The sequence below is a fragment of the Mobula birostris genome, chromosome 9 (genome assembly GCF_030028105.1).
Source record: "Mobula birostris isolate sMobBir1 chromosome 9, sMobBir1.hap1, whole genome shotgun sequence".
NCBI classification, from domain to species: Eukaryota; Metazoa; Chordata; class Chondrichthyes; order Myliobatiformes; family Myliobatidae; genus Mobula; species Mobula birostris.
In genome coordinates this window covers 2,689,269-2,704,599 of record NC_092378.1, presented here as the reverse complement: position 1 = coordinate 2,704,599, position 15,331 = coordinate 2,689,269, and the positions used below count along the sequence as shown (strand labels likewise).

The window sequence follows — 15,331 nt, the reverse complement described above, 5'->3', positions numbered from 1 at the left end:
AGTGTCTTTAAAGTTGGACTTGATTTAAATACAATAATTGTTCATCTCTTTAATTTTATGCACCAATGATTTGTACTTTTACAACATGCCAATAAATCTTTGCCAGTGTACCTCAATAGGTTATGGAGCGATGGGGAAAAGTAGACCTACACTGCCAGCTGCTGGCCACTGTCTGCAGCTGCAGCTTTACACCAATTACTGAGTCAGACTTGTGTTTGGAAGCACTTTTACACAAAGTGGTTGGCGGCTAAATTCTTGAGCTCTTTTTAAAAAAAAGATGCTGGGGTCATGTATGCATTCAATCAGCAGAGAATGACTGTGATGGATTTCTGTTGAACAAAGGATTACAGCGCAGGGAAGGGACAGAGTGTAAGCTTAACATTTAGGGACAGATGAGGATGTGCATCAAAGGGCTTTGTTGGACATTTTGGGCCCTTAAGCTTTCTAGGCAAAGCCCAGCAAGTACAATGGCTAGTGGACCCCCAGGTTGGAGGTCCTTGCAGGCAGGAGGCCCCGAGGTAAGCACGTCAGCAGAGTATAGGATCCCGGTGAATCCTAGGGTCGACCAGAAGTCCAGGTCCGATGGCTGAAGCCCTGCGTCTGCAAGTCTGTGAGCCCGCTGGAGGCCTGGGGTTGGATGACTGTCCTTGTCAGTGGAAAAGGGGCTTGTTTCGCTGCTATTGTTTGTGTGGTTTGCTGAACATGGTGGGCATGCTGTGTTGGTGCTAGAATGTATGACGATGCTTGTGGGATGCCCCCAGCACCCCTGTATGATACTTTGGTTGTGAGCGCGAATGATGTATTTCGTGTGATAAGTGAATCTGATTGTGAGGAAGAGGTATGTGAGGATCAATGAAGATCTAATAGAAGGGAGGAAGAACAGGAAGACTTTCCCGCTGCTGTGTGTTACCCGAGAGGGAGAGGATGGGAGAGCGAGAGGAGGGGATGTTCCATTGAGGTTTGGTGCAGTAGAGGGGTGCTTCGATACCACTGGTGCAGTCTGTGGTATCAGTCAGGCACTGGCTGCACACACAGCTCAGGACCACTGGAAACCTGAAAACGGGGTCAACGTTGGCTGGACATCCCGGCAGCCTGATGGAAATGTACTCGATCTCCCGGTAGGTGCAGACTCTCTGCGTCAGGGCCATCTTTGGCAGAAGGGTTTTGATGTTGACATCCTGGAACACAACACCATTCGTTTAACAGCTGAAAAGTGGTTTCTCATGTCCATACACGGCATTAACATGCAGCTAGGTGGAGTCAGAGTCACACAGCAAAGAAACTGGCCCTTTGGCACAACTGCTCCCTGCGGACCAGGATTCTCATCTCAGCATGGTGTGGCGCAGTAATGTAATAGTTAGCTCATTGTCATGCAGTGCCAGCAACTGGAGTCCAATTCCCACCACCGTCCGTAAGGAATTTGTACCTTCTCCCTGTGGCCGTGTGGATTCCTCCCAGTTCCAGTTTCCTCCCCCAGTTCACAGATGTACAGGTTAGTAGGTAATTAGTCACATGAGTGCTATTGGGTGATGTGGGCTCTCACTGGGCTGGAACCATGCTGTATCTTGAAATTAAAGCAACAGACAAAATGCTGGAGAATTCAACAGGTCAGGGCGCATTTATGGAGGGAGATGGACAGTCAACAACCCTTGTCAAAACCCTTGAGTTAAAGGGGGTCCCAGGCTGAGGAACTGAGGTGTCCACCTGCAGAATCTCATTTGTCTGTATACCTCTAAGCCTTTTCTACTCAAGTGTTTTTTTTAAGTGTAGTAATTGTGCCCAGCTCTGGCATGTCTTCTGCAGTGTGTTCCGGACGACTATCACATGGAATGTACAACAGCACAGAGCAGGAACAGGGCCTTCAGACCCTGATGTCCGTGCTGAACACGATGCCAAATTAAACTAAATCTCTTCTGCCTCCAACCACTATTTGTCCATGTGCCAATCTAACAGCCTCCTGAATGTCCCTGTTTGCACCACCAACCCCAGCAGGGAGTTCCACGCTCTACCACTCTGTGTAAAATAATTGCCCCACTCAGTCACAGAACAGGAACAGGCCCTTCGGCTCACAGTGTTGTGCCAAACCAATTACTAACCAAATGGCCAACTAAACTACGTAAACACGAGGAATTCTGCAGATGCTGGAAATTCAAGCAACACACATCAAATTTGCTGGTGAACGCAGCAGGCCAGGCAGCATCTCTAGGAAGAGGTACAGTCGACGACTGTACCTTCTTCCTAGAGATGCTGCCTGGCCTGCTGCATTCACCAGCAAATTTGATGTGTGTGGCCAACTAAACTAATCCTTTCTGTCTACACAATGTCCATATCCTTCCATTTCCTCACAATCATTTGCCTATTTAAATGTCGCTTAAAAGTTCCTAATGTAATTGCCCCTACCACTTCCCCAGGACAGTACACTCCAGACTCCCACCACTCTGTAAAAAAAACTTTCCCCTCACATCTCCTTTGAAATTACCCCCTCACACCTTAGATGCATGTCCTCTGGTACTAAACAGTTCAATCCTTGGGAAAAGATATTTAAAGTCTTTTTAAATCTTCCCCGCTCTCCTTAAAGCACATCTTGACCAAAAGCATTTTGGATGTTTCTAGAATTTAGTTCTCTTGTCCTGAAACTTTACACTAATGCATTTTCTCTCTAACAACAGGTTGTTAAGCTGAAACAATAACTGATGCTCTCTCATAGTCATAGAGTACTGCTGCACAGAAACAGGCCGTTCAGCCCATCTAGTCCATGCCAAACTTACCACCCATCAACCCACACCTGGACCACAACCCTCCATTCTCCCATCCACATACCTACATACCTGCTCAAACTTATCTTAAGTGTTGAAATTGATCCCACACCCACCACTTCCACTGGCAGCTCGTTCCACACTCTCACCACCGAGTGAAGAAGTTCCCCCTCAGGTTCCCCTTAAACATTTCACCTTTCACCCTTGACCCATGACCTCAACTTCTACCTTCACCCAACCTCAGTGGAAAAATTGCCTGCTTGAATTTACCCTGTCAATACCCCTCATAATTTTGTATTCCTCTATCAAATCTCTCATTTTCCTGTGCTCCAATGAATAAAGTCCAAACCTGTTCAACCTTTCTCTCTAACTCCAGTCCTCCTATCTTGGCAACATGCTTGTAAATTTTCTCTAAACTCTTTCAATCTTGTTTCCTTACTATGTGTGATGAGGAACTACTGCATGCTTGTTCATGCAGGAACATGGCTCTTAGACAAGATCCGTGCACCATCAGTCGACAGGCCATGACACTCAGGGACTTGAGCTACATTTGTGACTGTCATAATTATATGTGCCTTGTGCTGTGTATGACCGTCAATATTGTGTTATGCACCTTTGCCCCGAAGGAAGCATTGTTTTGTTCAGCTGTATTCGTGTGTATGACTGAAGACATTTAAACCTGAACTTGATGAGCTCTTAAAAGTCACACTCAGAAACAGGCCCTTCCAACCAGATGCCTCCCTGAGCTTGTCTCCTTTGACTGTTTAGCCCATATTCCTCTAAACCCAGGGGTACACAGACCTCTCAGTTAATGGTAAAAAAAGTTTGAGTACGCCTGCTGTAAGCCTTTCCGAACCATGTACCCATCCGTGACTTTTTCAGTATGGTAATTGTAATTTACCACTTTGATATTTAAGAGAAGTTTAGCTAGATACATGGATGGAAGAGGTATGGAGGACAATGGTCCCGGTGCAGGTCGATGGGAGTCAGCAGTTTCAATGGCTCGGCACAAACTAGATGGGCCGAAGAGCCAGTTTCTACGCTGTACATTTCTATAACTATGACTTCGTCTGGCAGCTCATTCCACTCACCACCCTGTGTGAAAACTTGCCCCTCAGATCCCTCTGGCCATGAACCTCTACCCTTTGGTTGTAGACCTTGGGCTAAAGACTGTGACAGTCCCAGTCTGCCTAGTCCTGATACCATCTTGGTGAATCTTTTCTACAACCTCTCCAGCCTAATTTCCAAGACAGGGAAAGCTACGAATCATCTGCTGACAAAAGGGATTAGTGTACAGATAGAAATTACCAACTCAGAACAGTACAGGCCCTTCAGCCCACAACATTGTGCTGACCTGCATAAACCTACTCCATGCTCAATCTAATCCTTCCATAAAACCATAAATCATAGGAGCCAAATTAGGCTACAGCTACATTGTCTTCTCTGCCATTCCATCATGGCTAACTTATTATCCCTCTCAACCCCATTTTCCTGCCTTCTCTCTGTAACCTTTGACCCCCTGACTAATCAAGAACCTATCAACCTCCGCTTTAAATATACCCAATGACTTGGTCTCCACTACCGTCTGTGGCAATGAATTTCACAGATTCCCCACCCTCTAGCTAAAGAAATTCCTCCCCATCTCTGTTCTAAATGGACGTCTTTCTATTCTGAGGCTGTGCTTTCTGGTCCCGGACTCACCCACTGTAGGAAACATCGTCTCCGCCTCCACTCTGTTTAGGCCTTTCAATGTTCTACACGTTTAAATGACTTCCCGTGAATCTTCTGAAATCCCAGAGCTCCTCATACATTAACCCTATAATGCCTGAGATCCTCCAATATTTCCTCGCCTGCGCCAGCACATCCTTTCTCAGAAATGAGACCCAAAACTACTCCCAATACTTCACTTCTCCATAGCTCAAGAACCATAATTGTGGATGGTTGGTTGTTGGTCAGAATGCTGGTGAAGGGCCGAAGAGTCTGGTTCTCTCTTGTATGAGTCTATTTATTGCCACGTTAATTAAAGATGGGGCGGGGGTTTGGGTGTGTCAGAGACCGGGAGTCTTTCACCGTCCCACACCAGCGCATGGTCCCGCATCCTACCTGTGACATGCAGAACCCGGCGCAGATGGTAGTGTTGATGGCCACGCAGAAGTCGCACCCTTCCTTTTCCACGTACAGCACATGCCGCGTCAGGGAGCACTGGGCACCCACCTGGGCCAGACACGGGAGGAGGCACAGCAAACGTAGAGTGTGCGCGCTGTAACACATCGCTGCCGACACCAGCCCTCACGTCGCCGACTTGGGGGGCACCCTGTTTGGAACAGGTGACCCGCTTAGTGCATGGTGGAAGCTCTACGGGCGCAGCGCGTAGGCTACATTCGGCGCTTTACCTGCGCGTCGCGAAGCCTCCGTTTGCTGCTGTGGAGTTCCAGACTGCCCGAACTGAGTAATTACCAGCAAACTAAGGCAGGAGGCTTTGGACAACCCAGTGCCGAGCAAACACGGGCTCGCAATGTCTCCCCCTCCTAGACCATCGGCTGAAAAAACCTCCCCAGTTTCAAGCCGTCGGTCCAAAGACCACCCCACCCCCGGGAGATCTGCGTCTCCTTGCTCACAGAGGTTTCCAGCAGGAAGGCAGAAATATGCATTCCCAGGATCCGACTCACTCACCGGGACACAGACGGAACGATGTTTACAGGCGAGGTAGAGATGCGAGATGACCTAGCGGCTGGTGATGCAAGTGAAGTCAGCCGGCTCTGGTCCCGAGTCCATGCTCCTGACGGTTTATACCGGTCCATAACTAATCTCCGGATGTTCGCAGGTAAACGCCCCGCATACCGCTCTAATCTCGGGCTTTAAACTATTTGTAATTATCTGGAGGTACAAGATTAATAATAGGATCTGCCAGGGATTGAAACGGAGATTAGCCGGAGCGCACTCTAACCCAATGCAAATGCAAACTAATTAAGAGGGATGAGATGGTGGCGTGTGTACATCTGGTCCCGGAGTTTCAGAGAACACAAAACATAGAGCAAGACAGGCCCTTCGGCCCGCAATGTTGTGCCGACCTTTTAACCTCCTTCAAGACCAACCTAACCATTCCCTCCCACAAAGCCCTCCATTTTTCTATCATCCATGATAAAGTTTCTAAAATGCCTCGAAAGAATCTGCTTCTACCAAACACCCTTGGCAGCGCACCCTAAACATGCACCTACCACTCTCTCTGTGTAAAAAAAACCTATCTCTGACATTCCCCCCTCCCCATAATTTCCTCCAATTACCTTAAAATTATCACAAACACAAAATAATCTACAGATGCTGGGGTCAAAGCAACACTCACAACACGCTGGAGGAACTCAGCAGGTCGGGCAGCATCCGTGGAAAAGGTCGGTCGACGTTTGAAGGGTTCCGGCCGAAACGTCGACCGATCTTTTCCACAGATGCTGCCCGACCTGCTGAGTTCCTCCAGCGTGTTGTGAGTGTTACCTTAAAATTATGTCCCCAGTATTAGCTATCGGTGTCCTGACAAAAAGCACCCCCCTCAGTCTCTGACTATCCCCTCTATCCACAGCTCTTATCACCTTATACACCTCTCTCCTTCTCTTTTGCTCCTATGAGAAAAGCTGTGCTCACTCAACCTTTCCTCATGAGATGTGGTGGGAGATCCAGGGCTTTGATTAGAAGATAGGACATAATCTACAGCACATTACAGGCCCTTCAGCCCACAATGTTGTGCCGACCATGTAACCTACTCTAGAAACTGTCTAGAATTTCCCTAGCGCATAGCCCTCTATTTTTCTAAACATCATGTACCTGTCTAAGACTCTCTTAAAAGACTCTATTGTATCCACTTCCACCACCGTCACTGGCAGGGCATTCCACGCACCCACCAATCTCTGTGTGGAAAAACTTACCTCTGACATCCCCTTGTACCTATTTCCAAGCACCATAAAACATTAATATATATTAATGATTTAGATGAGGGAATTGAAAGTAACATTAGCAAGTTTGCCGATGACACAAAGCTGGGTGGCAGTGTGAAATGTAAGGAGGATGTTATGAGAATGCAGGGTGACTTGGACAGGCTGGGTGAGTGGGCAGATGCATGGCAGATACAGTTTAATGTGGATAAATGTGAGGTTATCCACTTTGGTGGTAAGAACAGGAAGGCAGATTATTATCTAAACGGAGTCAAGTTAGGAAAAGGGGAAGCACAACGAGATCTAGGTGTTCTTGTGCATCAGTCATTGAAAGCAAGCATGCAAGTACAGCAGGCAGTGAAGAAAGCTAATGGCATGCTGGCCTTCATAACAAGGGGAATTGAGTATAAGAGCAAAGAGGTCCTTCTGCAGCTGTACAGGGCCCTGGTGAGACCACACCTGGAGTACCGTGTGCAGTTTTGGTCTCCAGATTTGAGGAAGGACATTCTTGCTATTGAGGGAGTGCAGTGTAGGTTCACTGGGTTAATTCCCAGGATGGCAGGACTGTCATATGTCGAAAGATTGGAGTGACTGGGCTTGTATTCTCTGGAATTTAGAAGGTTGAGAGGGGATCTTATTGAAACATGTAAGATTATTAAGGGATTGGACAAGCTGGAGGCAGGAAGCATGTTCCCGCTGATGGGTGAGTCCACAACCAGAGGCCACAGTTTAAGAATAAGGGGTAGGCCATTTAGAACGGAGTTGAGGAAAACCTTTTTCACCCAGAGAGTGGTGGATATATGGAATGCTCTGCCCCAGAAGGCTGTGGAGGCCAAGTCTCTGGATGCTTTCAAGAAAGAGATGGATAGAGCTCTTAAAGATAGTGGAATCAAAGGTTATGGGGATAAGGCAGGAACTGGATACTGATTGTGGATGATCAGCCATGATCACAGTGAATGGCAGTGCTGGCTCGAAGGGCTGAATGGCCTACTCCTGCATCTATTGTCTATTGTCTATGTCCCTCGTGTTAGCCATTTCAGCCCTGGGAACAAGCCTCTAGCTATCCACACGATCAATGCCTCTCATCATCTTCATTCATTCAGGTGCCTTGCCGCTCTGCGTGGGCGATCATGTCTTTCCATCCATCGCGGTCCCTGACCCTCCGAATTGTAGTTGTTGCCTCCCCGTTTCTATCCGTGATGTTATTCCATCTGTCATTTTCATTCTCTGTCTGCCTCTGCTTCTTTTTCCTTCCAGCTTTCCAGTTGTAACTAAATGTTCTAATGTCTCTCTTCGCATGGTGTGTCCAAAGAATTTTGATTGCTGTTTTCTGATTTTTTAAAGTAATGTACATTTTGTTTTCGTTCTCTGTAGAACTTTGTTGGTTATCCTGTCCGTATATGATATGCATAGCATTCTTCTGAGGAACATCTCTGCTGTATTGATTCTTTTTCCCATTGCATTTGTGATGGTCCATGACTCGCAGCCATACATCAATATAGGAAGAATGTACCAGCTGACAGTTCTAAGGCGGATGTCAATTGCTATTTTCTTGTTCGTTAGGATGTTTCTCATTTCTGTAAATGCTGTTCTTGCCACTGCTATTCTTGCTTTTATGTCTCTTTCGCATTTGCCATCAGATATTACCCATGATCCAAGGTACTTGAAGTTGTGAACTTGTTTCAGGATTTCATTTCCCAATACGATCCTACAGTTTGGGATGTCAGGTTTCTTTGATATTACCATTACTTCAGTTTTCTTTTTGTTTAAGGTTAGGCCAAGTCTTTCGCTCTCTGTGTTGATGGTAGATACTAGATTCTGTAAATTTACTTCACTGTTTGCTATTAGTACTGTATCATCCGCATAGAGGAGGTTGTTGATATTGTATCCTCCTATACTTATTCCAGGTAGGTCTTGTATGGTTCTCAGGTTGTTTTCACTGTACAAGGAGAACGGGTCTGGTGATAGAACACAACCCTGTCCGACTCCTCGCTTTATTAGCTGATATTCACCAATCTCGTTGTCTATCCGTATGGCTGCACTTTGTTGCCAGTAGAGATTCCTGATTATTCTTAGATCTTTTCTGTCGATATAATATCTTTAATCTTTTTCATGATGAGTTGGTGTTTCACTGTGTCAAAGGCTTTTGTGTAGTCAATGAAACAGAAGTATAGGCCTTGTTGCACTTCTGTTGACCTTTCAGTAATGTGGCGTTTGATGTTCCCTTGCCTTCGACAAAGCCGCACTGTTCTTCACTGATCTCTGGTTTAATGTTGTTTCTTATTCTGAGCATGAGGATTCTAAGTAGAATTTTTGTGAGGTGGCTCATTAAGCTAATTGTTCTGTGTTGTCCACACTCTGTTGCACCTGGTTTCTTTGGCAGTGCAATGAATACTGTCTTTAAAAGATCTTCTGGTACTTTGCCACTGCTGTATATTCTATTCAATAAGATTGTTAATTTCTTTACACCATCTTATACACCTCAATCAGGTCACCTCTCATCCTCCATCACTCCAAGGAGAAAAGGCCGAATTCACTCAAACTATTCTCATAAGGCCTGCTCTCCAATCCACGCAACATCCTTATAAATCCCCTCTGCATTCTCTCTGTAGTATGCACATCCTTCCTGTAGTGTGGTGACCAGAACTGAACACAGTACTCCAAGTGGGGTCACTAAGGTCTTATATAGCTGTAACATTACCTCCCGGCTCTTGAGCTCAATCCCACGGTTGATGAAGGCCAACACAGCATATACCTTCTTAACAACACTGTCAACGTGCACAGCAGCTTTGAGTGTCCTATGGACTCGGACCTCAAGATCTCACTGATCCTCCACACTGCCAAGAGTCTTACCATTAATATTATATTCTGCCTTCAAATCTGAGCTACTGAAATGAACCAATTCACACTTATCGGGGTTGAACTCCATCTACCACTTCTCAGCCCAGTTCTGCATCCTATTGATTTCCAGCTGTAACCTCTGACAGCCCTCCACACTATCCACAACACCCTCAACCTTTATGTCATCAGCAAACTTACTAAACCACCTTTCTACTTCCTCATCCAGGTCATTTATAAAAATCACATAGAGGAGGGGTCCCAGAACAGATCCCTGTGGAACACCACTGGTCACTGACCTCCATGCAGAATATGAACCATCTACAACCACACTTTGCCTTCTGTGGGCAAGCCATTTCTGGATCCACAAAGCAGGGTCTCCTTGGATCCCATGCCTCCTTACTTTCTGAATGAGCCTGACATCAGGAAACTTATCAAATGCCTTACTGAAATCCATATGCACTTCATCCACTGCTCTGAAAATAAGAAGTTGCACATTTGTGGGAGAGACGAGGTGAAATTCTTTCTCTCAATGGATGAGGAGTGTTAACAACTCTTCCGCCCAATGGATGTGGAGTCTGTGAATATTGTTAAGGCAGGATGGATGAATTTTTCATTAATGTGGGGGTGAGAGGTTCACTGGGACGTGCAGGTATGAGGAGTGGTCAAGATAAATCCATTTGTCATTGTCGCATGTACTGAGATGCAGAAAAAGTCCTGTTTTGTACACAGTTCATACAGATCAGATCATTACTCAGTGCGTTGGGGTAGAACAAGGTAAAACAATAACCAAATGCAGAATGAGGTGTAAAGGCTACAGAGAACGGGTAGTGCAGGCAGACAATAAAGTGCAAGGCCATAACCAGGTAGACCATGAGATCAAGTGTCCATCTTATCATGCTAGGGAATGTTTCAAGAGTCTTACAAGTCGGGCAGAAGCTGTTCTTAAGCCTGGTGGTACATGCTTTCAGGCGTTTGTATCTTCTGCCAGATAGAGAGGGGAGAAGGGAGAATGCCCAGGGTTGGTGGGGTCTTTGATTATGCTGGCTTCTTTACGAAGGCAGTAAGAAATACAGACTGTCCATGGAGGGGAAGGTGGTTTCCATGATGTGCCGGGCTGTCTCTATAAATCTCCATAGTTTAGAGTCATAGAACATTACAGCACAGAAACAGTCCATTTGGCCCATCTAGACTGTGCTGAACCATTATGTGCTGAACTGCATGGTTTGTTGCCTCCTGGGTGCCAGGGTCCGGGATGTCTCTGACCGGGTGCACGGCATCCTGGTACGAGAGGGAAAGCAACCAGGAGTCGTGATATATGTTGGGACCAACGATATAGGCAGGAAGAGGGATGAGGTCCTGAAGTGTGAGTTTCGGGAACTAGGCGGAAGGCTGAAGAACAGGACCTCAAGGGTAGCGTTCTCAGGATTGCTGCCAGTGCTACGTGACAGTGATGGTAAGAATTGGAGGAGATGGCAGTTGAATGTGTGGCTGAGGAGTTGGTGCAGGGAGCAGGGTTTTAGATTTTTAGATCATTGGGATCTCTTCTGGGGAAGGTGGGACCTGTACAGATTGGATGGGTTGCATCTGAACTTGAGGGGAAGCAATATCCTTGCAGGTAGGTTTGCTAGCATGGTTTGGGAGGGTTTAAACTAACTTGCAAGGGAGATGGGACCCGGAGCAATAGAGCAGTGAAAGAAGTGCATGGAGTAAAGCCAGATCTAACATACAGAGAGGCTTTGAGGAAAGAGAAGCAGAATAAATGGTGTAAAGACAGTAAGGTAGAAGGGCTAAGGTGCATGTACTTTAATGCAAGAAGCAACAGGAACAAAGGTGATGAACAAGGTGATGAACTGAGAGCTTGGATACATATGTGGAATTATGATCTAGTGGCCATTACAGAGACTTGGCAGCAGGGCAGGAATGGATTCTCAATATTCCTGGATTTCAGTGCTTTAAAAGGAATAGAGAGGTGGGGAAGGGGAGGAGGGGTGGCATTACTGGTCAGGGATAAAATTACAGCTACAGAAACATAGAAAACCTACAGCACAATACAGGCCCTTCAGCCCACAAAGTTGTGCCGAACATCTCCCTCCCTTAGAAATTACTAGGCTTACCCATAGACCTCCATTTCTCTAAGGTCCATTTACCTATCCAAAAGTCTCTTAAATGACCCTATTGTATCCACCTCCACCACCATTGCCAGCAGCCCATTCCACGCACTCACCACTCTGAGTAAAAAAAGTTACCCCTGACATCTCCTCTGTACCTATTCCCCAGCACCTTAAACCTGTGTCCTCTTATGGCAACCATTTCAGCCCTGGGAAAAAGCCTCTGACTATCCACACGATCAATGCCTCTCATCATCTTATACACCTCTATCAGGTCATTTCTCATCCTCCGTTGCTCCAAGGAGAAAAGGCCGAGTTCACTCAACCTATTCTCATAAGGCATGCTCCCCAATCCAGACAACATCCTTGTAAATCTCCTCTGCACCCTTTCTATGGTTTCCACATCCTTTCTGTAGTGAGATGACCAGAACTGAGCACAGTACTCCAAGTTGGGTCTGACCAGGGCCCTATATAGCTGCAACATTACCTCTTGGCTCCTAAATTCAATTCCATGACTGATGAAGGCCAATACACCCTACGCTTTCTTAACCACAGAGTCAACCTGCGCAGCTGCTTTGAGCGTCCTATGGAATTGGACCCCAAGATCCCTCTGATCCTCCACACTGCCAAGAGATTTACCATTAAAACTATATTCTGCCATCATATTTAACCTACCAAAATGAACCACTGCACACTTTTCAAGGTTGAACTCCATCTGCCACTTCTCAGCCCAGCTTTGCATCTTATGAATGTCCGGCTGTAACCCCTGACAGTCCTCCAAACTATCCACAGCACCTCCAACCTTTGTGTCATCAGCAAACTTACTAACCCATCCCTCCACCTCCTCATCCAGGTCATTTCTAAAAATCACGAAGAGTAAGGGTCCCAGAACAGATCCCTGAGGCACTCCACTGGTGACCGACCTCCATGCAGAATATGACCCATCTACAACCACTCTTAACCTTCTGTGGGCAAGCCAGTTCTGGATCCACAAAGCAATGTCCCCTTGGATCCCATGCCTCCTTACTTTCTCAATAAGCCTTGCATGGGGTACCTTATCAAATGCCTTGCTGAAATCCATATACACTACATCTACTGCTCTTCCTTCATCAATGTGTTTAGTCACATCCTCAAAAGATTCAATCAGACTTGTAAGGCACGACCTGCCCTTGACAAAGCCATGCTGACTATTCCTAATCATATTATACCTCTCCAAATGTTCATAAATCCAGCCTCTCAGGATCTTCTCCATCAGCTTACCAACCACTGAAGTAAGACTCACTGATCTATAATTTCCTGGGATATCTCTACTCCCTTCCTTGAACAAGGGAACATTCACAACCCTCCAATCCTCTGGAACCTCTCCTGTCTCCATTGATGATGCAAAGATCATCGCCAGAGGCTCAGCAATCTCCTCCCTCTCCTCCAACAGTAGGCTGGGATACATCTCGTCCGATCCCGATGACTTATCCAACTTGCTGCTTTCCAAAAGCTTCCAGCACATCCTTTTTCTTAGTATTTACATGCTCAAGCTTTTCAGTCTGCTGCAAGTCATCACTACAATCACCAAGGTCCTTTTCCATAATGAATACTGAAGTAAAGTATTCATTAAGTACCTCTGCTATTTCCTCCGGGTCCATACACATTTTCCCACTGTCACACTTGATAGGTCCTATTCTTTCATGTCTTATCCTCTTACTCTTCACATACTTGTACAATTTAGAGGAACAAAAAAAATTTATATAGAGAGGTACAGAGACAGGTGTGAAAAAAGGGCCCAAATGATGTTGGGGACCCAATTCACCACAACCACAAACTGTTGCTGCTGCTACCATCCAGGAAGGTGTACCACAGCAAAAGGACCAACAGGCTCTGGGACATCATCTTCTATCAGGCCATAAGACTGATTAAGTCACACTGATACAATTGTATTAGATACATACAATTCTACTCCTCATGTATATGAAGGATGTATGTAATAAAGTCAGTTCAATTCAATTGAATTCACCCTCTCCACTATCTGTTCTGTCATTCTGGCTCCCACTTCCCCTGCCAACTTAATTTAACCATATCACCCTCTCCCCCCACACTGGCACTAACAAGCCTTACCACTAGGATTATTAGTCCCCTCTTGTTCTGTTCCCCTAACTAACGAATCCCCTATCACCCCTTTGCTTTCCTCTGCCAGGTAATCCCCCCCACAACAGTTTCTAAAGTGGTCCACCCGTTGTTGTGTGGGATAGCAACAAGAGTACTCTGTGATGGCTATTTAACCTCATTCCCCTTCCCGACTCTCACCCAGTTTCCTGTGTCCCACACCTTGGGTGTAACTCACCTCTCTTCATGTCATATCTATCATCCCCTCCAACTGCTGGATGATCCACAATTCATCCATTTCAAGTTCCAACCCCTTAAAATGCAGGGTTACAAGCTGCAGCTGGATGCACATCTTGTAGGTGAGGGCATCAGGGATACTGGAGGTCTCCCCACCTTCCCACCAATGTCCCCTCTAATTTGTAATGACCAGTGTGCACAGAAAACTTGTACTGTGCATTTTTTTACCCAGTGACAACATGTGCACAGTCAATTTTATATGGAGAGGTATTCATTTTAACAGCTAGCAAATCACTGTCAATAAGAACTTTGATCTCCTCTGGGTTTGATCAAGTTCATCTGCACTCTCACACAACCTCTGTAGCAGGCCTGTAGCGGGTAATGAAGCTCAGCAGAGCTTTTGCACACCGTCCATGTGTGATTTGCTTGCCCAATAATGCTCAAAAAAGTCATATTTCCAAATAGCACTCCACTTCTTCCCACTTGCAAATCCTCCAGCAACTTTTGCATCACCACAATACATGCAGGTGACAGCAGTTTCTGTATTGTACATAAATATTTTACCTAAACCCTCCCCCAGGTGACTGACAGTGGTGAACTCATTGATGACAATGCCAATGAATATGAAGGGAAGGGCAGTAGTCTGGCACATTTTTGATGTGAAAGCTACTTGTTGCCCAGGGCAAAGGTGTTTGACATCATTATCTTCCCAGAAAGAATGGGGCAAAACATGTCCTCACAGGTAGAAAGGTCCAGAACAAGAGGAGGTAGAACAAGCAATACACGCAAAATGCTGGAGGAACTCAGCAGGCCAGGCAGCATCTATGGAGAAGATTAGTAATGCTGAGCTCCTCCAGCATTTTGTGTGCGTTGCTTGGATTTCCAACATCTGCAGATTTTCTCTTGTTTGTGATTGTGCTGATATGATGTGTAAGAACGTGATTGGAGAGAGTTCTAAGCATGCGCAGGAATGATAGAATGATTGAGAACATGGCTTTGTAAATCGTGGTACTTGTTGTGAAATAAAAGTTCTATTTCTTCCAGAATATGGTTCTTTATTAATAACCCTAGCATTAACCCACAATACGTATTAATATAAAGAACACAACCTGGTGTCAGAAGTCGGTCTGGAAGAATAATACGTTTCCTAACACGGGAGAATCGAAGATAAAAAAGAGTTTGGAACTGTTTTGGTGTTTGCCAACCGTTTTACAAATGGAAGGTTTGCAGCCTCCACCAACATTTCAATTGTCTGGGAACATAGGTGAGAACTGGGGAAGATTTAAACGATGTTTTGAAATATATCTATCGGCAATCGAAGCAGATAGAAAACTGGAAAAAATGAAAGCTGCGCTTTTACTCCACGTAA

At 45.7% G+C, this 15,331-nt stretch overlaps 1 protein-coding gene across 1 annotated transcript; it reads right to left on the bottom strand.

Moving 5' to 3' along the window:
• Window positions 1-860: 860 nt before the first annotated feature.
• On the bottom strand, window positions 861-5,027 carry LOC140203267 (thyrotropin subunit beta-like). The gene is made up of 2 exons (XM_072269282.1): window positions 4,860-5,027; window positions 861-1,178 (listed from the first exon to the last, which is right to left on the bottom strand). The coding sequence occupies exons 1-2, from the start codon at window positions 5,025-5,027 to the stop codon at window positions 861-863; spliced, it is 486 nt and encodes a 161-aa protein (XP_072125383.1).
• Window positions 5,028-15,331: the final 10,304 nt, after the last annotated feature.

What these genes read in the sequence shown, in the direction of transcription:
- LOC140203267 (XM_072269282.1), bottom strand. Translation starts at nt 5,027, where the DNA reads ATGTGTTACAGCGCGCACACTCTACGTTTGCTGTGCCTCCTCCCGTGT. An exon ending in CCGGGTTCTGCATGTCACAG is followed by an intron (nt 1,179 to 4,859) that starts GTAGGATGCGGG and finishes GTTGTGTTCCAG; the next exon opens with GATGTCAACATCAAAACCCT.